At 40.6% G+C, this 23821-nt stretch overlaps 1 protein-coding gene across 4 annotated transcripts in view; it reads right to left on the bottom strand.

The window, feature by feature from the left end:
• SCIN (scinderin) overlaps window positions 1–23821 on the bottom strand; it is a 107678-nt gene that overhangs the window by 38688 nt on the left and 45169 nt on the right. For 3 of the 4 annotated variants that reach the window (XM_068934986.1, XM_068934987.1, XM_068934988.1), the window contains 3 exons: window positions 15638–15792; window positions 14373–14534; window positions 1730–1879 (listed from right to left, as the gene is read on the bottom strand). In XM_068934986.1, the coding sequence (XP_068791087.1) occupies window positions 1730–1879; window positions 14373–14534; window positions 15638–15792 (467 nt within the window). Of the gene's footprint in view, window positions 1–1729; window positions 1880–14372; window positions 14535–15637; window positions 15793–21112; window positions 21372–23821 lie in introns of those variants that run through there. The other variant, XM_068934989.1, reaches the window with a different exon arrangement.

Raw genomic sequence — 23821 nt, 5'->3', positions numbered from 1 at the left:
CCTGTGCATTGTGCTCTAGAGGCCCCTGCTTGAGCAAGGGGGTTGGACTACATGATCTCCAGAGGTCCCTTCCAACCTCAACCGTTCTGTGATTCTGTAAAAGAGTTGCACATAGCTGAATAAGTCTGGCAAATAGATAGATGTGGTAGGTTATCATATCCCTGCCACTCATATCCTTTAAGGGGGAGGAGAAAGCCAGCCTCCTGAAGGCCAGCTCTGCAGTAGACCCATGTCCTCGTTGCTGCTGCATGGAAGTTTGAACTTGCATCTGCAACTATAAGTCAGAAAAGAGGTGAAAAGTGCAGCTATTCTAATCAACACTCCCAATTCACAGATGAGATTACCAGCAACCCCATGCACAGCCTCAAATGTAAGATCCAAGGCGGGCTGGACAGCAAGAGGCTGCCACCTGGGGACTATGCTGGCACAGTGTTGCCGTGCCATCCAGCACCTACCCCCAGTCACAGCTCGCATCCTGCAGCAAGCTGCAACTCACAAACTTCAGGTGAGAAGCAGGAAAGTTGGGCTCAAAGTCCCAACCAACCACGTGTTCTTTTCATAAAAATTATTGAGGTAAAGTATATGCCAGATCACAGCCAATCTGAGAAGTCTATGAAAAGAGATCAAAAGCCAGATATAGGTTTAGGGTTTTTTTTTTTTCCCCAACAGAACTTAAGTGAGCTGAATATCACCTCCCCTGCCTCTATACATGCACCCACAGGCGAAACACCTTTGCAAGCAGATGGATAGATCATACAAAGGCATCACCATGGCTAGCATGCCCAAGGAGCTAGAGGCTCTGCCTCTGCCATGCTTTGCTGCTTAGGCAGTTATTAACTACAGTCTATGTGATAAAACAGCATATAAACATCATTAAAAAATAGCGTACCTGCCCATACCATTAGCATTGATTCCTGAAGTTAATCTGAAGTACAAGATAATGTTCTGTCTCAAATATACATTTTCCATTTTACTGAAGGACAGTTTATGACCCTGTTTCTTCCTTCCTCTTTTTAGAAAAGGAACAGAAAAAGCTTAATTTAGTACCTACATGCCAAGTGACAAAGCTTTTATAGCTAAGTTAGTATGTGGATTGCAACAACTCAGTGCTGGTTAGTTTTCACAGGATCTGAAAATTACATAAGTTGGGAGGGATTTTCTGCACCCTACTTTGATCAGTTCTGAAATTCAAATCCTTTTTTTTTTTTTTAAAGGGTTAAACTTTCTAAACATAAGAGGAAGGGGCTCACTAGAAGCTAGCAGAGCTTATAACAGGGGTGGCAATGCAGAGCAGTATGCTTGGTCCCACGCATTTCCAAGCAATTTGCTGTACTTTTTGGCATTGGAAACACAGTACTTCCAGCTGCTTGATATCTTGTCCCACCTTGATTCTGTTCCTTCCGCATATAGAGAGGATAGCAAAGCTCGGGTATGAGCTCCGCTGTTGATTCAGTCATCCATAGGCTAATCCAAAAAAGCAAACATCCTTAGTCCTCAAAATATTGTTTTCAGGCAGTTAATTATCCGAGATTCTAGTGCCCAGCATCGTTATACTTCTTTCCGCTCTTAATCCAAGCAGTTTTATTAACTGACCTACCAGAATCTAACTCCGAGTTCCTGATCTCCTTGAAGGACACGAGGACTGAGCCCAATCCTGTCTAGCTCCTGAGCTGCAAAAGCATTTTAATCACAGCTGTGTCAGCAATTGCATGAACTGCATATACATTACCTCTATAAGTTGGTCTGGTTCGCTTCCTTCTTCCACAGGAATTAACTGCGACCTTCCATTCCGCTCATTGTCCCGAATGCCAATAGCAACCTGAGTAGCCTTCAGACGCTCGTATTTATTGCATGCTGAACCACACCACTGATAGATTTCCTATAATAATTAAAAGCATGCGCATTAGCGATAAGTCACCACTGAGCAAAAAGTAACGTTTTATTACTAGTTATCTAGTCTCACTGAACCAGCAAAACATCATCAAAAGTACACCAGCTTTCACCAGATTTCTTCTGAAAAGTATTTCTTAGTCACCTATATATTAGTAACTTGCAAGATAATTATGTAGTGTAGTTCACTACAGCATCCACACTATAAGAGGTTGTTCAGTCTCAGAATTACCAGTTTTGGTTTGACTGAGTTGTATCCCAAACAGGGATACATCTTCAGCTCTCTGAAGAGCCTGAAAAATCTTAAGTTTGCTATTGCAGATCATCGTTATTTTGTACCTGGCAGTTTCTTGTGTAAGCTACTTCAGCAATCCTGATCCTCACCTCTGGCAAGAAAGAGAGAGTCATTTCAAAAACCTTAAAGAAAATCCTGATTGTATCTGCTACTCAGAAGAAAAATAAGATCTTTATACCTACTTTTAATCTTGGTGACTTTTTGTTGTAGAATGATAACTTGTCAGTCACCATACTGTATCAAACCTTGAAATCAGCTCAAATAAAAATAGATGGTGTAGGGGTCTGCACAACTAGAAGATTTTTTTCCCCTCAGTTTCAGCTGCTCTGATATTTCATGAGAATTTATTGACCTCAGATTAATGTGAGGCCTTCCTGACTTTAGTTGTCACAAATACCTTAATAAATGACTTGATTAAAAAAAAAAACATACATACCCTACATTCAGAAAATACAGCTGCTAGGAATAAGCTGCTATCACAGGAGTAATTTACCCCATCGTGGTTGCCCCCTGTACTGGGAACATCTAAGCCACAGCAGCAACAGCTCTTCAGGTGGAAGAGTGAGCCTGCTCTGGTGGCAGCAGCCCAGTTCTAGATACCATCTTACATCCTTTCAGCAGTTCCTATCATATGGCTAAATAGGTGTTGCATGGGTTTGCTCCTCACATGAGGAAGAAAGAGCAGTTTGTCTGGAGCAGAGCACATTCCCACTGCCTCTCAGGAAGGAAGGCCACCAGAACTGGCCTAAGATTGACATCTAATCCAGAAAGACCATAAGAAAAGCAATCCAAACTCAGAGTGCTTTGATTGCTTATTATTCATCCTGAATTCAGAAGGTTTCTGGACAAAGAATTTACATTTCAGTCTTGATGAGAGTTACTGAGAAAAGCCAAAGCATAAGATGCAGAACCACTGGAGGCTGAACTGGGAGAAGATAGCCAAAGGAAGTGAATCAGCTTTTACTGGTTGCATTCCACCTCACACCCCCCCACACACACTTTCCAACTTTTGGAGGAAAGTCACATGATTTTTTCCACACAGTTCTAACAAGTAGCCCAAACAGTGTAGCAAGAACAAGAGTCTTTTTATCTTTTTTAAAAAAAAAGGTTGAACTGGCTTGTGTCCATCTATGGTGCAAATAACGGTAAGGAAAATATTTGGTGAGGATTCCAGTTAAGTAAGTTATTGAGGTCTAATAGTTTTACCAGATATATACAACTACACACAGCTTATTTCTGAATGCATATTTAAGCTATTCCTGCTGATTTAGTAGTACTTGAAATGCTGGCTTGAGATAACAATGATGAAGTACTGCTTCTCAGCACCTGCAGATGCAGGCTTTTAGAATCTAGCTAATATTAATGCAATCCACATGCAAAACAGTCCACTGGTAACTTCTGATGTTTACTTTTCAGCACCTTAGACAAAAAATAAACTCACTGATCTCACAGCCAAGTCCACTCCCCTTCTTTTTTGGGAGCTTCCTTCAAGGATGACATTTTAAATTCACCTTGAGATTAGACAGATTCCCAGGGCAGAATCCCTTTCAATTTATAGCGGTTATGCAATGTAAGCCATGGGGATTTCAGCTTGCCTTTACAAACTTGACTGTAGGTCTGAGACAAGAAGGATCTATTTTCCACATTCTGGCTCTAAATCAGAATCTGGAGATGCATACTTGGCTTCATATCTGAACCCTGTTTTAAATATGACTGGATACTTTTAACATTTCCACAAGGAAAGAAAATATTTGTGAATGCTCAGGGAAACAGGATCTTCTGAAGCATTAAAGAAAAACTGCTTTGGGTGCATGTAAAAAGTCATATCTCAATTTGACCAGATTTTTCAGCACAGTTACTATTGATATACACTTCTCCAACTTTCCTCTCCCAAGGTTTGGGAGACTTCCCAAAACACATCCTCCTCTTGTTTCAGGAGATTTTAGCGCTTAAGCTTACTCTTGGCCTGTCTCCTACTAGTTGAGCTTATTTGAAGCAATGTGAAAAACCAGAAAACATTAGAGATCCAACAGCAATAAAAAGGAATTCTTATTGCTTCTAGTGCCCACAGGAAATAAGGAAGAGGAAGAGAACACATGTAGAGAATTAGTCAAGGAGGCTAGGGAGATATTGCATTATTCCAGTGTATCCCAGGCTGCAACTCTTGAAGGTTGTTTTGAGAAAGGTGAAGAGTTCAGTTTGTTGTACATGTTAGTCCTCTTGGTCTTTTGGTAATTGACTGCAGCTTCAAACAAGTTACATAATCATGCCAGCATTCTCATCTACAAAATGAGTGGTATTTACTGTACTGACTACACAGGAAACAGACTTAATAGTCATACTAAGGCACAAAGACCTTTAGTTCTCAGATGATAAATACACATTTTCCATTAACATCTCCTAGCAGTCCCACAGAAAATCTGCCCTGGCTAGCTACCATTCACAGGATTTTCTCCCAGTTTTTCTAAGCTGAGCTCTCATATAAGCCCACCAGCTATATTCTTCAAATCAGCTTGAGGAAGGGGAAAGAGCTTTAAAGATCTACAGCAGTGGATTTCAGATTTTTCGTATGCAGGCCTCATTTTCTTTATGGAATCCATATCTCTATAGGAAAATATACAATAAGTTTAGTCCTATAACAATTATGTTCAGATCCTATGATTTGCAGACTACAGGTCCGAAACTACTGCAAGAGAAATTCAGAGTTTTGCAGAGTGAATTCTGAAAAGATTTTGCTAAATTTTCCATGAAAAACAACCACATATACAATTATATTTTGAATGTCTGGTTGTTTCAGCTCTTATGATGTAAAGGAAAAAAATGAAGTCTTTTTAAACTTCATACACAATTTGTTAAAATGTAGAACTTTTGGCTCGAACTAAGTAAAATTGCAATTTTATCAGCTCTAACCAAGAAACTTCATGTGGTACATCAAACCCAGGTTTTCTCCTGCTGCAGAAGAAACTTGGCTTGAACAAACAGTCAATATGAAAGTGTTCTTGATCTAGAATACACACGGATGAGCAATATCATTCCTAAAACCCTATCCTCCCTGTTTTTTCTAACAATATTGATTTAAGTTGGAGAAACAAGAATCAATGTTTTCAAACCCTTGAAGATAAAGGCAGCATTCTTTACCAAACCCCTAAAAGTGCAACTCTCAAGTACTAAGTGTGTAACTTAATAGAAGAAGATGAGCAGCCAAAAGCCATGGAAGTGTGTAATACTTTTATTATATTTAACATAGGAGCGTTAAACAAAATACTGAGTTCTATAAGCTTCTGGGAGTTTTAGTTATTTTAGTTCTAAAGTAAAATAAACTTGCCAGTTATTTTTCAATAAACTCTATTCCGAAGCCTCATGATGGAAGTTCAGATGGATATTTCAAATTTGTCTTCCTGATACAACCAATTCATTTCACTTCAAACTCCAGACACATTGTTATGCATTTAAATCCAGAAAAAGGATTAAGCGTTAGAGCAGCTTCTTGACAATGCTAATATATGCATTTATACACATCGTTAGATAGCTAGCTGATTCTGGATATGTATGTCCAACAAGCCACTGAGCTTTCAGCTTGTATTTTATTATTCATGTACATGTGTCTAAAATTAAGCACTGTCGTAGGACCATAATATAGCATTTAGCTCTAGTTCACTCAGTTCTTTCACAATCCTAGAACTGTACTGCACCTTCACTAAATTTAGTCTTGTTTTGCTAACCTTATTTTGAATTGGCAGGCTGACAAAAAGTTTCTATTAAAATGAAACTAGACTTCAAATGTTCACTCCCCTCAAAAAAAGAGCTTCATTCATCAGTAATTCCTTTACCAAGGTCTGTTTATTTTCAGACGTCTTACTGGCAGTAAATTTTAAAATCTGTTTAACAGAGTTTGAGAGAAATAAACCAGCTATGGAAGAGAGCTGCTCTGGCACCTGATATTCATGGCTCTTGATATCAATATCAGGATTGGGTCAGTGACACCGTTAGCAGCTCACTGTAAGATCAATAATCAGTGATCACCTGTGAATGTGTAGCAGGCAGATTAAGGTATCAAAAAGAAATCTTGCCATGTATAGAAGAGAAAATGATATAATTGCCAGAGTTACAAGGAGAACAGAATTTTAGGACTACACATCCAAATTATAAGTTGAGCTCAAGCAATCTGAAATTCATGACTGATCTTAATATGCAGAAGTCCAGGTTTCTTTCTGGTTACTGGATTCTTTGCTTTCCAGTTTGTTTGTTTCTGACTAAAGAGAAAGTAGGCCAGCTCTTCCGTCTTTCTTTGCAATTTCTGAACCAGACTGATCTTTATCTGAAAAGAGGTCATACCTCATCCATTTCTGATATCTGGAGGTTTAGGGGAAAAGGGGCTGAACACCTGCACGCATAAGCTACAAGGAACTTACTCCTAGTAGTTACAGGCCTGCAGAGTGACCTTGAGCCAGTTACAGGAATTTACTACAGCACGTTTAAAAAGTGGTGCAACACTTACCTTCTACACAGAAGTGTGCTGCAAGATAATTATGTGTGGCTTATGTATAACAGATTATAAAAATATCTTGGCACCCTTCCCTGTACTTTCACAATACATCACCAATATACCTCCTGCCTTCCTATTCTAGCTCTGACTTGGATATAGAGCAAGAGAAGGCAAAACAAAAACAGAATTTGCTCATTTCAGAAGTGACAAAAACAAGTTTTCCCTTCTGACACACAGTTTCCCTTTGTATTCATTGGCAGCCTGCTCCAACTGGAGACAAATAAAAAAATTATACTGTGTCCCTATGTCCTTTCTATGAATCTGAGCCAGGGCTAAGAAAGCAAAAGCCAAGTAGCTTAATACCATGAAGGATCCAATTTAATACTATTTACAAACATGCCCTGAACATACAAGTGTTTTAATCCTATACCTTTGTTCAAGATCCTAGTAACTTCCAGGCCCATACAGCACTATTTGTTTACTCCTAATTGAGGAAGACATTTAAAAACTAAAACTAAGTAGGTTTCAAAAGTCTACTTTGAAGAAAATTTTCTTGGGGGGGGGGGAGGGGAATTCAGTTGTTAGAAAATAACAGCAGAGATTTTAAAAATGTTAAAGCTTCCTTCATCTTAAAATACCAAAAAAAGTATTTCCTTAATGAAAGACATTAAGGCAAATATCACAAGACAATATTCCCCTTCCATTCTTCATTGGCAAGGCCTGACTGAGCCTAAACCTCTATACATTCTGGAAGCCTTTGGGAAAAGGTAATCAGCTCAACTTAGTTACCATTTCGAATTAACAGTCAGCATGACTTAGCTTATGCTGACTTAATATGTGTCTGTCAGGAAGTTGTCTTTGGTTGGTGTACACCAGTGCTATGAATGCAGGCACAGTTACAAAGCAGAGAGGCTTAGTGAGAAGTTTCAGCTAAAGCTGCTTGCTCATATGTACTCCACAACTCAAAGGGCTAGGTGCCAGCAAAAGAAAAGATTTGTAAGTCATTATTGCCTTAATTCCTCTCAGGCTTAGCTGCTTCTTTTCTATTGAATAGAAACAGTTCAGAGCTTTGGCAAACAACCACATCAGAAAGCAACTAGAGCGTTTTCCCAGCGCACTGGTTTCTGTTGACCAGGCTTGCACAGAAGGTCAGGACAGGAAGCACTGGAGTGCAGGAATGCCCAAAGGATTTGGGCAGATAGTCACAGAAAAGATTTTAAAAAAAAATCCATATACTACAAAACTTACTCCTATTAGGAAAAGTGTTTCGATGGATCAGTGAACTTAAAATTCCACGTGAGAGAAGTAGAAGAAACATGCAAAGCTACAGGCAGATCAAACGTGCATGAATATTTGCAAAGCTTTTATACCTGTCTCATCATATTCTTGTTGCATCGAAACAGTTGGCCTGCATCCACATGGGACTCCTTCCATTGTCTTCATGGTCATTAATAAACTGTTGTTTTCATAATGCAAGGGCTCATTCTAGTTAAAACCTGTTCTTCATTGTTAAAATCTAGTCTTTTAACTTAAAGTTAATGCGTAGATTAAAAGGAATGATGTCAATACAAAATGTGAACTTGCAAACAGACTTGAAAAGAATGAGTTTTTATGAGAACTGCAAATAGAAATGCTTCCATTGATTTCAGTTTTCACTAAAGATAATTTTTAAAAAGTGCACATTGCATCTCAGTGGTTCTCATTAAAACACTAGTTTCTGGAAACTTTGAACAAAGATCCCTAAAGCTGTACACACCCTTGCTTTGTTTTCTGCTAAAAAGAATGTGCCAAACCAAGAAAAGAGTCCAAATGGTGGGGAAAAACAACTGAATGATGAAGCTGAATAGAAGCAACTCAAACATAGCAACTTTTTGTTAGTTCAATAACTACTTCAGTTTTGCAGAAACTGACATATATACACTGAGAATACTGTTTGGGTTGAACAAGGTTAATGTAGGCTTCTGGAGCCTTTTTTCCCCGTCAGTAAAAATTCAGAGTTTATTCCTGTCTCAGCCGTTGACTTCTCAGTACAGGGGGAAAAAGGGTCATTTCACATTCATCAAATCTCCTTTTTACATCTGTTGAAACTAACACAGTGAGCCTCTGAAAGCTGCAGAGTTTTGATAATCCACACCAAACTCTGAATTAATTCAGCCAGAATGCTGCCTGAGGGCACCATGAGTGGCCCTAGTATAATTACAATAGGGCCTTTGTAATCCATTTAGGAGTTTCCCATTTGATTCAACTGGAACAAAATTGTCAAGGTAAGTCAGGTGTTTCACAGTTAAACGCTATGTTCATTTTTCCTCTTGCACATCGCTGTTTTGTTAGCGCATTCTGGGAATATTTGTTGCTATACCACAGTGCAGCAAAGGGCAAGTACCAGAAGGACAGTCATTCTAAGTAACAGCAGTTTAAGGAGCAATGCATTTGCATTTCCTTCAACCCCAGGAAGAACACTAACCCAACTAAATACGCATGCACACATGTATGTCCTGCCTACCAAAAGGTATCACAAGTTCTCATTTAGTCATTCAGTTTTAGCCCCTTTTTTGCACGCAAACAAGAAAAAAAAAATTTCCATATAATATGAAGAAAAACTGCAAATCATGAATGCTTTAACTGAAGGGGAAAGAACAGACTTATTGTTCTTTATCTGATTACTTTAAGAATATATTATTTCCAGAATCCTGAAGTTTACACTGCTGAAACTATAAAAATAATTAGTTCACAAGAAAGTCTTAGATTACAAAAACAGTAATACAAGATGTCTGTTCCCCAAGATATACTATGCATAGATATAGCCATATTTTCCAACTGTTAATAAATCAAGTTAATAAAGAACTAAAGCTATTTAGTTCTGCAAGCTCCTCTGCTTGTTTGGCAACTCTGCTACAGCATAACCAATACTCTAACTTTCAGGTGAGAGAGACTGGGGAAGAGGTTAGTTGTAGGAGAAACATGAATGAGAAACAAGAACAAGCACAGCTGGCTAGTTGGTAGTGTCAGAAAAACAGAACTAGAATCTTACAGTGATAGACCCCCCACATGCAAGATTCTTCCAGTGCTGTTTGTTCCCAGATAGTAACTCTAAAATCAAGTGATTAATATGGTGATTGTGAACTGGTTTTGTCAAAGTAACAGGAAGACCACCCAGAAAAGATAGTGCAAGCAAGAAAGGAGATTACAGAAAGCAGCAAAACTACAACTGTACTTAAAACTGCAATATGACATTGACTCATACCTGTTTTATGATTACTACTTATGGGTATTGTCCTCTTGATCTTTTACTGTTAGAAACAGAAATGATGATTATAAGAAAATTATTTTAGTCTAAATGTTGATAAAAGTGATAAAAGCCAGTCCTTCTGCTTGATGTATTTCTAGTGTTCTTGTATGAGAGCCATCTCTTCTTCCACTTGAAGTTATGCTAGATTATGTGAGACGTTCAAGTAGGAGCACACTATGAATACATGGTAATAAAAGCTCTTTACTCAGTCCCATACCTTTGTCTTCTGACAAAGATTTTCACTTGCGATTTATGGAATCCTCGAGAAGTCATGTATGTCAACTGCTGTACAGCAAAGCAAATTGATTTTCTTAAGCACACTTTGCTTGCTCTTAAACTTCAATCCAGCAGCCTCTTAACTACTTACAGACCAGTTTAGAAGCACCACCCTTGAAATAAGAATGGATAACTGAGTGCAGTTTGCCTCCAGTGTCTACTTAACTTCCAGTACAGCTACCACCTAGCCGCCTGCATTCCTGACAGCCACTGCCATTGGAAACAGGATTTTCTCAGCAGAACTATGCTTGTACTGACAAGACTTTGGCATTGGTCAGACTCAAGCTCAGAGGACCACTTGGTACTTATGTACTATGCCCTTATTTTTAGCAACTGTCTCAATTTTCCTACAGCAGCTAAGTGATATGCAGCCTTCTTCCTGCCCTCTGCAGTCTCTTGGCTAGTAGCACTGTTGCTGCCTCTCCTCAAGAGGAAAGTAAAACAGTCAGAATTAAGCCTTACACTTTACTAACTTCTATCTGAACTGCCTAGAGAATATTTTTACAGGTCAAGGGTATAACTTTAGATGGCCTTCCTACCTCAGAGGCTTTCTTCAAAATGAGCTGAAGAGTTTAAGTCAGTTAATAAAACTGCTTGAAAAGTGATCATACTGCTACTCCCTTTGCTTCTGCTACAATGTTTTGAAAGTTACCCTGTCTATCATTGACTGGAGTCTTTCAGCCCTTCCCATGTTAGGGACCCTCAATATCTACATTTTATGCATTACCAGCATAGACTAGTGTACCTAGGATGACCTTAGGGACCCTCAATATCTACATTTTATGCATTACCAGCATAGACTAGTGTACCTAGGATGACCCTCAATACTGAGGACTTTCCTCCCTTCTTTAAATTAAGAAAAGTGACAGAAGACAAGTGTCTAGCATATCATATCAAATATATGTGCTATATTAAAATATGCTTTTGGCTAATACTAATAATAGCTTGGAAAAAAGTATTATCCACTGAATGCCACAGTGACTTCTTTCCCTTCCCCAGTCATTTTCCATGCCCTCTCCCACTGCTTGGTGTTCCAAAAAAGCATCTTGGTGATAGAGGAGAAAGAGGGATGTAGCCAAGGGAAAGTGGCTGGAAGATGAATGATACAGAAGCAACTGTGTCCAGAGGTACGGAGGGACAACACAGAACAGGGCCAAACGGTTTATAGCAGCCAAGGCTGCCAAACATGTCCTGGTGCCTCCCCAGTGGGAGGGAAGGAAGAGCTCTGCACCCTCCAGTGAACTTGCCTCTGCCCAAATGGATGGGATGGGCAGCACAGGAGGATACCATGGCTTCTGGGAGGGCTCAAGTACATCTATACCAGGACAGGATATGCTAAGCAGCACCCAGTGTTAGGCTCTTTACTCCGGATCTTGTACAAAGCCTTCTCAGCAACCACTTTGTACTTAGGTTGCTTGCCCTGTCCCTCAAAAAAAATCTCCCTTACAAGGGGACTCCCAAATTCAAATGCAGAGATAGAATGTAAATCCCTTGCTGAAAAAAACAAAAAACCCAGGGTCTGACACCGCAGACATCCTCATGAATCACTCATTGCACTGAAATGTTGGAACTGCTGGTCACAGTGCTTGTGTCATGGGCTTACAGAAGACTATTTGGATAGGATGTCTTTATGTGTTTCTGATAGAGAATGACTCAGATCAGTGCCCAAGAGCTAGTGTGCTCTCCGCTACTATTTTCTACTCCAGTCTAGGAAGTAGAAAGTAGGCAAGTGTTTTGAAAGGATTTGGGCAGAGTGCTGTAAATTTGGTTTTGTAAACAACATATCTAGCTATGAGATAAACATCAGACCCCAAAAAATCTGAAGCTAGCTGGAAATGCACACAAAAGCTTTTGTACTTAGATAATTATCACCAAAGGAAGCTTTAGTGGCCAATCATCATTTTATTCCTAATTATTAGCTTTTTTAATTATCTGTTATCTGTTCAGACCACAAGTTTAGAATACTGTAATAATTGAGCTCAATGGGAAAACAAATGATTTCTTGTTATATTAGATGACTGGTCTGATGAAATTAACAGGAAATAGGCTGCACGAGCAGTTCCGTAGTGCCATGGAGACCATCTCTGGTTAGCTAAGGGACTGGGAAAAGTACTTAGAAATTCATCTTATTTGATATGCTACAATAATTTGATATTAGAAGTACTATCCATAAGCTCATTAATTCATGCCATTACTGCCCATAATTCTCAGCTGATGGTTCAGTAGTGCCCTATGATAAATCCCAAGGCTCAGAGCAACCCTACTGAACATTCATTTTATTTAATTATTAAAGACATCTCCTTGAGCTAAAAATCCTTATTTTTAAAGAAGCATAAGTTTAAGAGCTCCTTTAATGTCTTACCCATTTTCAAAGGAGCTCTAGTCATGGAAAATTTCAATCTAAAATATAGTTCTCAGAAAACAGTGCCATAGTGGAAACCTTGAGCAAGTTCTAAACACCTATTTCTCCATAGACACTTCAGCTAGACTTGCACATCATTTTGAAATATGTCAACACAGTTGCTTTTCAACTCTCAAAAAAGGAAATTCTATTTTTAAAAAATAAATGAAGAAGAAATCACTACAAATTTCTGGGTGCTGAAAGAGTTCCCTGCCCTGAAACTGTTAACACATATAAGAAAAATCTATCCCTCAGAACAGCAGTAAAGCAAGCCCAAAACTTTCAGTCATGTGATTTGACCAACACTCCCCATAGCATAACATATGGGTGCAACACATGCATCTCTACCATCTAATCTTTCTTTTACATCGCTGCTTAACCTCTGTCTTGTCAAACAGGAAATCAGAAACCAGTCAGTTATGATAAGAAAGGAAAAGCACACAAAGTACGTTTAGTATTAGAAGACAAGAAACTAATGCGATTTTACATTTAAATTGCTTAATGACAGTGCTTTCCTCTCCAATAGCATGCACCAAAAGGAAGAAATCCCAAGATACACATGTAATACCACCAGATAGCTGTAGCGCATTTGAGTGTCATTGCCATGTCTGCAACATGATTTAGCAATCAATTTATGCAAACTGAGTAACCAGAGCTCAATAAGGGTCAGGGCAAGTGGAAGTCATGGTGTACACCTGGCTCCGGGTGTCCACAGGGAAGGGGACAAAAAAACCCACCAAGCCTTGTGACAGCCTGAGTTCAAAAGCAACGTTTTCTACAAGCATGTAGCTCCAGTATTCCCTACTTCCTTTCACAAATCTCCCAGAGATGAGGATTTGGATCTTCTACGCATTCTTAATAGACATCATATTCAGAGATAATGGTTTGGATATTGATCCCCTGAGCTGTTTCAGATGCTCAGAGCACACAGATCAGGAAGAGCTGAATGATATTAGGAGGACAGTAACTAATGTTTTCTAATCTGAAGATTGCTGAGCATGATAAAAGTCTGGCAAACGTAATCAATATAGCTGCCAAATACCAATATCCTCCCTTAAGTAGGTAAGGGAAGAAGCATAAACCAAAACACATGCACACAAATTAGGAACTGACACTGTTCTAGAAGGTCTAGTCCCTCACAATCCAAGTGTCACACCAGGGAAAGTTTTTCAGAAAAAAGTCAAATTTGACTTGAGTTTAGAACAACTTCAACATTTCAGGGAACTCTTCTCAAATCTTGCTTAAATAGCTGACCACTTCCTTTTGAAATGTAAGTGTTAAGACCAGCTACAGTTGCTACCTTGCATGTAAACTCTTGACTTTCATATTGAACTTTTGAGAAAGTCCAATTTCTGGGTTCAATTCTGAACCCTAACACTAATCTTTTGCCCATTAATTTGTGGGTAGCACCAAAGTCCAGAGGACGTCATGTGAACAGCTTAAGATCTAGAGGAATAAAGCCTTCTTGTGTCAACATCAATGGTAAAAAAAATCCCAATGCCTTGAGCGTGGAAGAGAATTGTTTCCTAAAGCGTAATGTGTGTACTTCATAAACCATAAGGGCGGTTTTGAACCTGCAACATGTAGCAGTATTAAAACTAATTTCTGAAGCAGTCTTTCAGTCAGTTTGAGTGAGTGACAAATCAGTTGTCAAGACATTTTAGGGCATAGTTCAAGCCTTAGAAAAGATGCTGTAGCTTACTTTTCAGTGCTTATTGCTCTGTGAAAGACTTACGGTTCCAAGGTCAATAATGAAACAATCTCCTTTGTTGAAGCTGGTCCAAGCAAGGGGAACTTCAGTGGCTCGTACTACTCTCCGGCCCTTGATATGCAGAAGCCTCTGGGCGCTCAGATCATTAGTAATAACATGCTTAAATCCGGAGGCAACACCGCCTGCCTGAATGAAAACAAAGCAGCAAGCTTCACTTCAGCCTGGTTTCTGCAAACTTACCTTTTTGCTGCAGCTGAGAAACTAGCTAAAAAGGTTAGGCAGTGAGAGATAAACCAGAACAAATGCTGACCACAGACCAGACAGACATGAACACTTCTGCAGCTGAAGCCTCTCGTGTTGTGAGCCTTTATTGGACATCATCCTGCCTTTAAGTGTTTTGTGCAAGTGGAAAAGGGGAAGCGCAGGATTTACTGCACTCTCCCCTGTACCATCCTAAGTAATGTTGAACCAGTGTTAGGACAGAAGTAAGTGGGTTACTGAATAGGAACTGGTGGAAAGCAAAAGAATATGCAGTTCCTGTGTGGATTTTCCAACTTCCTTAAATCTCAGTCGTTTGGACAGTTTTAATGTCTGGTTACGTCTAAAGGGAAGGGTAATTCCATAGCAGTTCTGAAATTTCCTGAAATGAGTATTTGCTTCTTAGCAGGCAACCAAGCAAGAACACCAGACCAGGTGAGGAAATATATTAGAGCTGGCTGAATGTCAACTTTTTAAAATACAAAAGGTCTTCATGAAAAGTTCTTGGGTTTTTTGTTAGCTATCTCAAGGATCAAGATAAGTAGTAGGGCTTGAAAAGTTATTCTTTACAGCATAAGCTGTATAGAATTTTTTGAGCAAAACAAGGATGTCTCTGCCTCTTCCACTCTGTTCATATCTAACCACTTAAGCATACTGGATTCCGGATTTGAACACAATCTAGTCCATTGCATAGAAATGGCTTCTTTGAGATTTATTACCTCCTAAACACCGGCAGTCCCAACTGTGAGCTCCCTTAATGACAAGTATGAAATCTTAGGGTAGTTTAACTGTGGGGAAACATTTGGGTCGGGTTTACAGTTAACAGCAAAGGCATTGGTAAACGAACTGATGCACTCTGTGCAAGTACTGCACTCAGTTTAGCACAGATCTAATACCACTAAGGATTAAGAAACAGTTTCTCAAACATTCGGTAACATAAAACACAAATTTTTTAGTCCAGTAAATATTTGTTTCTACTTTGGGGGACAGTTACATGTTTTTAGAGTACATTTTCTCAGCTAGCTCTTTACCTTGTACTTAATTCCTCCTTTGAAATATCCCACAAATTCAGTAGACTCATATCCTTGAATTTCTCTACTCTGCACAGGTTTTCCTCCTAAGTAGTCATCCATCTGAACAGCAAAGATAGCTGCAGCTGTGCTTTCATCTTGAGTACATTCTTTCCCTGAAAGAAGGCGAGATATTATGTCTATTAAGCACCAATATGTACCTTTGAACTCTGTTATAGAAGTGTTTTTTTGTGATAGCCAGAGACTGTCTTCTGCACCTTGTACAGTCTGTGTATGTGCTGTGACAGAGCACATCATACCCTTGATTACCATCAAAAGCACTATCATCTTGACCATTTCTTAGCTACCTGCAAACAGACTTCATAGCTAAAAACAGGAGGCGAAAGCTGAATTTCTCCCCTCTCAACCTCTTTAAACAATAGTATATCTTAACAAAGCAAGTTCAATTACATGTTCGCGGCAACCATTTTTGCACTCAAATTGAAGTGGGAAGACCCCCAGCAAGGTGACATCATAGGATTGGTTAGACAGTAAACCCTACTTAGAGTAAGAGCAACTCACCACTTTTATTTTAACTTCATGTACAGCTTAGGAAACTTTGAGTGTTCCTACTAACATGCTAGTACAAGCAAGGATATTTTGCATAGATGTATCTTTTATTAGATATCTGATATAGCTGGAGAAAGAAAAGCAGCTTTGGGGCTCAGCTACAAAGTATGGCCTGATGAAGTAAGTACTATTTAGAGATCAGTCTGTTCCCAGGACCGTGGCAAAATGGTCTTCCTTACCTACTGCGTTGATGGCCTAGTCACTCTGCAAAGCAGGCTACATATAAGAACAAGATTTAAGCATGGACAGTGGGAGGAGAAGCTGATCACACACCAGCAGGGTGCTGGGGCCACAGGAGGCCCATCAGCAGGATACAAGGAAAGGTAAGCGTGGCAGAGGGGGACAGGGTGCCCAAGGGAGAGGGTTGGAGTCTCTCCATGCTCCGTGAGAGGAGCTTGTTATCAGTGGCTCAGCAGCACAAATCCCACACGTATCCTCCCCTCCACCCACCAACCCCCTTCCCAAGTGTCATGACACTACTCCACTTCTGCCAGGAGCAGTAACACCACAGCTGTTGCTTTTGTGGGGGCACAGAGGCACTGAAAACCTACAGTAAGCAAGCAGCAAGGATGAAGTAGATGCAAAAGGGACATCAAAGATTAATGGAGGCATAAGGAAGAAAAAGCAGTGAGGGCTGCCCAAAAGAGATAGAAAATTACTGAAATCAGGATGCAAACCAAGAACCCTTTAAAGAAAATCCCCATTACTCTGTGACACATAGAAGCACTTGCAGTGTGGCATTCTCAGACCTCAGGCTGTGTAAAGTTATTCTTAATGTTTTCATATAGTTGTTCATTTCCATTAGAACTAAATACTCCAGATTTATTGCTTGTAGTTATACAACAGGGTTCAAGGTTCAAGAAAATGGTTCTTATCTCTAATGATGCTCCAAAACCTGTTACCATGGCTCAGTCTCACAGCTGTTATGCAAGAAAGTAGTCAGTGAAAACCTGTTTAAAAAAAGAACACACAAGTGAGCATCAACCCTAATGCTGGGTGTTCAAGCCATAAGGAAATCAGGTTTATCTTCTAGTCTAAGGTACAAGCAGCCCTAGATAAGCCACAGCACACAGGAGAAAAAAATGGAAGAAAATTTTGATGGGGATCGATTCTAGTTTACAGGGATAGGTCTTAATACTTCATCTCTGGGCACAAGGACTAAGGATAGCTAAAAACACACCAGGCATGATTTTATTAAAGAAATTAAACCGGCCATAACCACACTTATTGCCACAAGTAGCCTCATACTGGGATAGTACATGCCATTTCTACTCGTGAGAGTTTCAAGTCTAGAGAGCTCCCTTCAGGTAGGGCTTGTATATATAGTCATCACCAAATAGCCTCACTCAAGCTTACTTCAAGGAAAGAAATGTAACAGCAGACTAATAACAGTAAGGATTGTTCAAAAAACTTGCCATTTTAATAAACTCAATAGTCAAATTTTGGCCTGTAAGATCCCTGAACTCCTGTATTAACAGAGCTGGTCTGCAAAAGTGGTTGTCACAAAACATCCCTATAGTCTGTCTGCAAAGCTAGCATAGTCTTTCCATTGAGCGGAAGAGTCAACTAGTAGTTCAGCTAGAAAGACTTTCCTCAATGCCTGTGCAGACATCCAAACCAGGAGCACTGAGCTAAGTTAAGAATGAATGCTACCACCATGACACAGTGCAAACCCACTTTGACCCTTCTGCCATGCTAACATCATTCCAGCAGCTGAGTTATCTTGTTCAGAAGTTATCTGGACAACATTTTGCTGTGATATTAGCCATATACTTGCTAGACCCGCACAGGCCACGGTTTCGCCAAAGAAACTTGAAGGCTTTACAACTATGGACTTCACTTATGATAGGAACAAGCCCAGTAACCCAAATTAACTGATGAGGATTAGCTTACCTAGAAAAACGCTGTTGCCCATAGTCACAGTTTTAGGATACACGGGTATAAGTTTTACTAGGCAATAAGCAGTGAAGGGAAGTGTTAGAAAAGTCAAATTACATAACATTTGAAATTTCCTTTCCTAGAACAAACCCTTTCATTTCAACATTGGGCACCCATATCTGAGGTCTGTTTCTTAAGAGATGAAGTACTTGAATGGTTTGAGTAAAAAGTTTCAAAGAGTTATATGACAAAAAAAAAAAAAAAGAGTAAACTGAATACGGATCTGAGGACTCAGGACTCCAGTCTCAGGCATAACTCCTTGATTGCACTGAATTAGGAAAAAAATTAGAATCTACACTAATCCTAGGACATTGTGCTAGTAAAGAACTATATCTTGAAAGTTAAAGATAAGCAAAAGGACAAAGAACTAGTGTGCAAACTGAAAACTGCAATAAGGTGTAACCAACAAATTCTGCATGTTAATGGCATCTCTGTTTTGATTCTCTGCAGAAATTTTTGGAAGCATGCCCACCCCTGTTTGGGATGTCAGAAGGAGAAAGTTTGGCTGCACGCATGAAACCGTGCTCTGCTGCTTGCCTTCTTGGCCAAAGGGCAGGCCCTGGACTGTTAAAAATACACATGACAAAACAAGAGAAAGCTACTCTGAGCTAAGGGGTGCCTCAGGAACACATTTTCCTCAGCTCTCACCTATCAGACTGAATGAGCCCAGGCATGAGACTAAGTTTTGGTCATTTTGCCTAGAACAGCAATTACAACACCAGGTTGCATCAAGGTCACTGACCACCCTCCCATGATCTAGACCTCCTTCCATTCCCTTGGGTGTGTCCACAGTATTAGGAGGCAGCTTGCTGCTGCACGATAGGGAAACCTCAATGTTTTGTTTTTATTCTGGGTTTGGGTGTGTATATAAAGTTAGAATCCATCCAGATTCAAAGCCAGCATATGTGAAGCCCACACAGACAAAGGGCAGGAGCAGTGATGGCATCACCAAATGGCAAGGCACTTTTGAGAATGTAAGTAAGCAAAAGTGTCCATATGAGCAGGCAAACGGTAGGTGAAAAACCCACAGGATTTCCACCAATGTAGTTTCACAAGAATTCATTTAATCTTAAAGCCTGACTGTTAATTTGACTGCAGTTACTTCTCAGAGACTTATGGAAAGTTTTCAGAAATACTGAGGTCTTCGTAGTCCACAGATTAAAAAGTGCTTGCTTATGAGGAAAGGTTTGACATCCCTAAGATTAGTGAAAAATCAAAGTCAGCGATACTAGTCATTTAAACTCTTCCCTAAGTCCAACTGCCCTTTCCTGTGTACCTTACATGGAGTTCAGGTTTCCTGTTGCCATTAAACATCACAGGAATGTTTCAGCATCCCCTGACCTCTACTGCAGGGTCTTATGAGTGGGAAGCAATTTCCCAGCTACTAAACACACTGCTGTCAAGAGACTTCTGCATAAAGAACAAAGTGCACCCAGACTGCTCGAAGCAGTTTGTAATACCTGGATGTCACCACATCAGCATGTGATGCACATCAGTAAGTCCAGCTAGGTTTCTCCAGCCAACACCAAAAAGGTTTCAATTAGTTCAAGTGTTGATTACTATTTTGATTTGAGTTCCACAGAGGTAAGGACTCTCCACAACTTTCTCTGAGGAGAGTCTACTATACTTTATCTACTCCATAGATGTTTAAAAGATGATGATGTTAGTGCTTGTCAGTACTGCACTGGTACTTATTAACAAAGGTCTAGATTGCCAAACCCTGCTAATAACTGCTAGTGCTGCTGATATGAGAACATCTGCCAGAAATTCATTTATGCTGCCATCTATGATTATACTCAGAGAGATGCCGTCCAACATTCAAATCTTTTCATTTCTCATCATCATGAGTGAAACTAAGCAAGCTTCAAACATTTGTGCAGAAACAATCCCAGCTTTCTCTGCTATTGTTTTTCCACACATTCAGAAGTGCATCGAGAATCATGGCAACTCAAACATTTCAAACGTTAATGTTAATACATATTGTGCTGTTAGTGTGCATTCAGAGTTGACTGCATACAAACAAAAAACCTTGGGATGATAAGAGACCACAGCAACAGATCTCAGGTTGCTACACAGCAAACCACCAAAGGCAGATGACTTGGTGACCAGATGAGAAAGTCTCAAGAAGATGAAGTAAACTAAGGATGCACTAACCCAGATGTGTTTTATGCCCAACTTCTATTTTGCTAAAACACTGTGCTAGCCAAGTGTGATAGTGAGCTGCATCAGTCAGATACCAGTGCTTCATGCTGTTCCAGGAGGGGTTTTGCTAGGCTATCACATATAATATTAAAGAGAATTTTTTTTTTTTTTAAACAGAAGTTCTGGTGACTTTGCCTCCAACTTCTCAAGTCGTATCATCAGAAAGCAAAGTTAGCCTAACTGTCACTTCTCTGAAAAAGTCCACCTCCAGACACTGACCACCAGCATAACATCTCAGGGGAGAAAGCAGAGATGAAATTTTAGTTGCAGTGGAATCAAATGCAAAAATAAAAATTCTTCAGATGAATAAGGGCAGGAATTCAGTCTTGAATCTTAGTCGGAGGCTGCTAACACTTGGCTTTAACCCTTCACCACTTTTCCGACCAAAACCACAAAGCAAGCAAATACATACTCTGCTTCCATACCCCATTTTTCACCCCCAGAGTCCCTTAGCACAGCAACAGAAGCAGTTAAGCTTGGAATGAGCCCAGTCTCTGGCTTTAGCCTTATTTCTATTACTTAAGTGTCTCAAATTAGAAGCATCACATTTTCAGCACTGAAGAAAAAAAAAAGAAAATCAGCTCCTGAGGTCCCAGAGCGCAGCAAAGCAGCAAGAAGCTTCACAAAGAGCAGGAAGCTGAGCCGCCGGAGGAAGTGGCCGCGGCTAGTCCCGCTCCACCGCCCCCGCCAGCGCAGCGCAGCGCAGCCCCGCGGCCCCGGCCGTACCGAGCCAGTAGTGGAGGCGGTAGGCGGTGGCGTCGCCGCGGCGGGCGGTGAGCAGCACCAGGTACGCGTCCCCCACGAAGAAGTCGCCGTGGCAGCTGGAGGGCACCGGCACCAGATCCAGCTGCTCGACCCGCCACACCTGCAGCCCGCTCTGCTGCCCGGCCCGGGCGAACTCCTTGTGGTACAGCACCGGGGCCATAGCGAGCGGCAGCGACAGCGGCAGCAGCCGCTCCGGCACCGGCCCCCCGCTCTTATAGCGCCGGCGGCGGCCGGAGCGGGGGCGGGCCCGCCCGCTCGGCCCCGCCCGCCCGGCGGCCGCGCACCTGGGCCGGGCTCGGGCTCGGGCTCTCTCCGCGGGAGCCGGCTGGAGTACATGACTTCGCTAGCGCTAGCTATCCGAGTGAGGAGCAATGTTTTCCTTTTTTTTTTTTTTTTTTTTTTCCAGGACGCTTGCATATCTGACCGGTCACACCCTTCTGTGCCCCGAAGACATTGCAAAGCATGTTATGCATAACCGGCCAGCTAAAACCTCTATTGCTGTAAATGGATACCGTTTCTTTATTCTCAAAGTAAACGAAAAATTAAAATTAAGTCACCAAGGCACAACACAGCTGGCCTAACCCATTAACTATGGGTGTTATCGTGTTGTTCCGTTTGCTTGTACATTTATCCGATCTGCCTTGTCTTTGTAAGCTGCTCTTATCTGAGTACAAAGAGTTTTTATAGTTTGCACTTGCTGTCAGGGTCTATTTTTTTCCCAGCTTGGAAAGACAGAAACAGATTTTTCTTCCCCTATCCTATAATTTTATTTCGCTTGTTCAGAATTGCCAGGAATCTTGTTTTAGGGGAGAAAAATGTTTTTTTGAAGATTCTGAATGAAGAAGTCCAGAATTTATATATCAATTTCTTAGGAAACATAAAGCATCACTCTAGAGTTTTTCCTTACCATGGAGCAACAACACAAAAGGTTAAAACTTATTTCCTCATTGTCTATGTCTATATATGGTTAGCTGTCATCTTGCCAGGCCTTTACAACATGAAAATTATGACAAGTTACTGCTTTCATCTGACACTGACAGATGGTAGGTTGATCCGGGTAGGATACAGACAAGCAGAGTTCAAGCTGTCAGTAATCAAATGATACATTTCAGAATGGGTTGTGTTTAGGCCTGTCATCTTACCCACCCAGCTGAATTTTCAGGCTTATGGTTTCCCCGCTGTCTTCTTCATAGCAAGTTATTGCGTAACGAGGTAACTACCCACCTGCCAGCAGATCGGGGCTGCCCCAATAAGGGCGAGGCATTGCTAAATACGGTAACGTACCTACAGGAGATCTTCTCTGGCAACAAATTAAAAGTTGCACCACTTCTAAGACATCCTTTTTAACCATCTTCCCTGCTTTCTTTTTATACTGTCTGGTGTGCAATTTAGCTAGTGTGGGAAAAGATGCAGTAGTGCACTATGTAGCTACTAGCATCTCCATTCTGCTGAGCGGCCTGTTATCTGGCCAGACAGAGGTGGACAGGCACCCTATGCTCTATCCCTGCTGTTAAGAGTGCCAACCAGCAGGCACTCTGCCATGTCCAAGGTCCAGGTGAGAGCATTACCGCTCACCTCTGTCAGCTCACAGCCAGGCACTTCAGCCTTCAGTCTGCCAGGTCTGGGGACTTGCTGAGGCAGAGCCTGCTTAGCAGAGCACTGTACCATCCTACTGAAATGCTTTTCTCCAGACCAGTTACCATAGGAAGAAGAAGTAGAGAAACTTCAGGAATAGCAAGCCAAAAAATTCCAGTAGTTTCAGTACAGTATCAGATGTTTTGAAATACCAGTAAGTGCTACCTTAAACTTGCCTTCACATCTATATGCCGGTTCTTTTCGCTTTTAGTCGCTTACTTTTACCAAGTAGTTTTCCTTTTTGTAATTGTATGCTTTTTCTCCATTCTTTTGCATAGCTTAATTTCAGTCACTGTGAGCAGAATTTACCATATACTCTATATGTGAATGGATTTACTTCTTCTGAAGTTGGCAAGTTGCACCTGCTTTGGAAATGCGCTGAGTTTTGCCCAAACATGCGCTTGAACCAGACTAATCTAATCCAGCCTCGTGTCTCTCACCTGTTCCACCTACACTGCCAAGACTGTTCATGCACAGACAGATTGCACAGTCCGGTGGAATACATTTGAAGTCAAATTTACACCTCCCTATTCTAGCTTTAAATTTTCAATGCTACTCTCAGCTGTATCCCTGTTGTTATTATGAAACACACATCAATGTTTTTATTTGTTCAGCATTTACCATGCCCAGTATCACCTGCCAATGGACAAAAGTTAAAGACACCAGAACAGTTTAACTCAGAGGGAAGTCTGTGGACCTGCTCGCATATTAAAGGATTTAAGCACAGATGGCAAAGTTTTCTTATACACAAGTTTGTCTTAGTAGGATTATGTACTTTGTAATCACTTACTGGCTACTAACAGAGGAACTCTTGGGTTCCAGTCTGTACTGCAAGTGCCAGAGTATTTTTTTTGTACTGTTCAATTTTTTTTAACCTTTTCTTTTTTGATCTGCTTGGCAGTTATTTTGCAACCTGGCTCCTAATATGTATGTCTATCATTTTATGAAAATTGAAAATTGTACTGTCTTTTGTCTTGATCCCTTTCCATCTAATTCACAGATTTCCTGTAGCAAAAATGAGCACTGACAATGTTA

The sequence above is a fragment of the Struthio camelus genome, chromosome 2 (genome assembly GCF_040807025.1).
Source record: "Struthio camelus isolate bStrCam1 chromosome 2, bStrCam1.hap1, whole genome shotgun sequence".
Lineage (NCBI taxonomy): Eukaryota > Metazoa > Chordata > Aves > Struthioniformes > Struthionidae > Struthio > Struthio camelus.
This window is presented reverse-complemented; position numbering and strand designations above follow the sequence as displayed.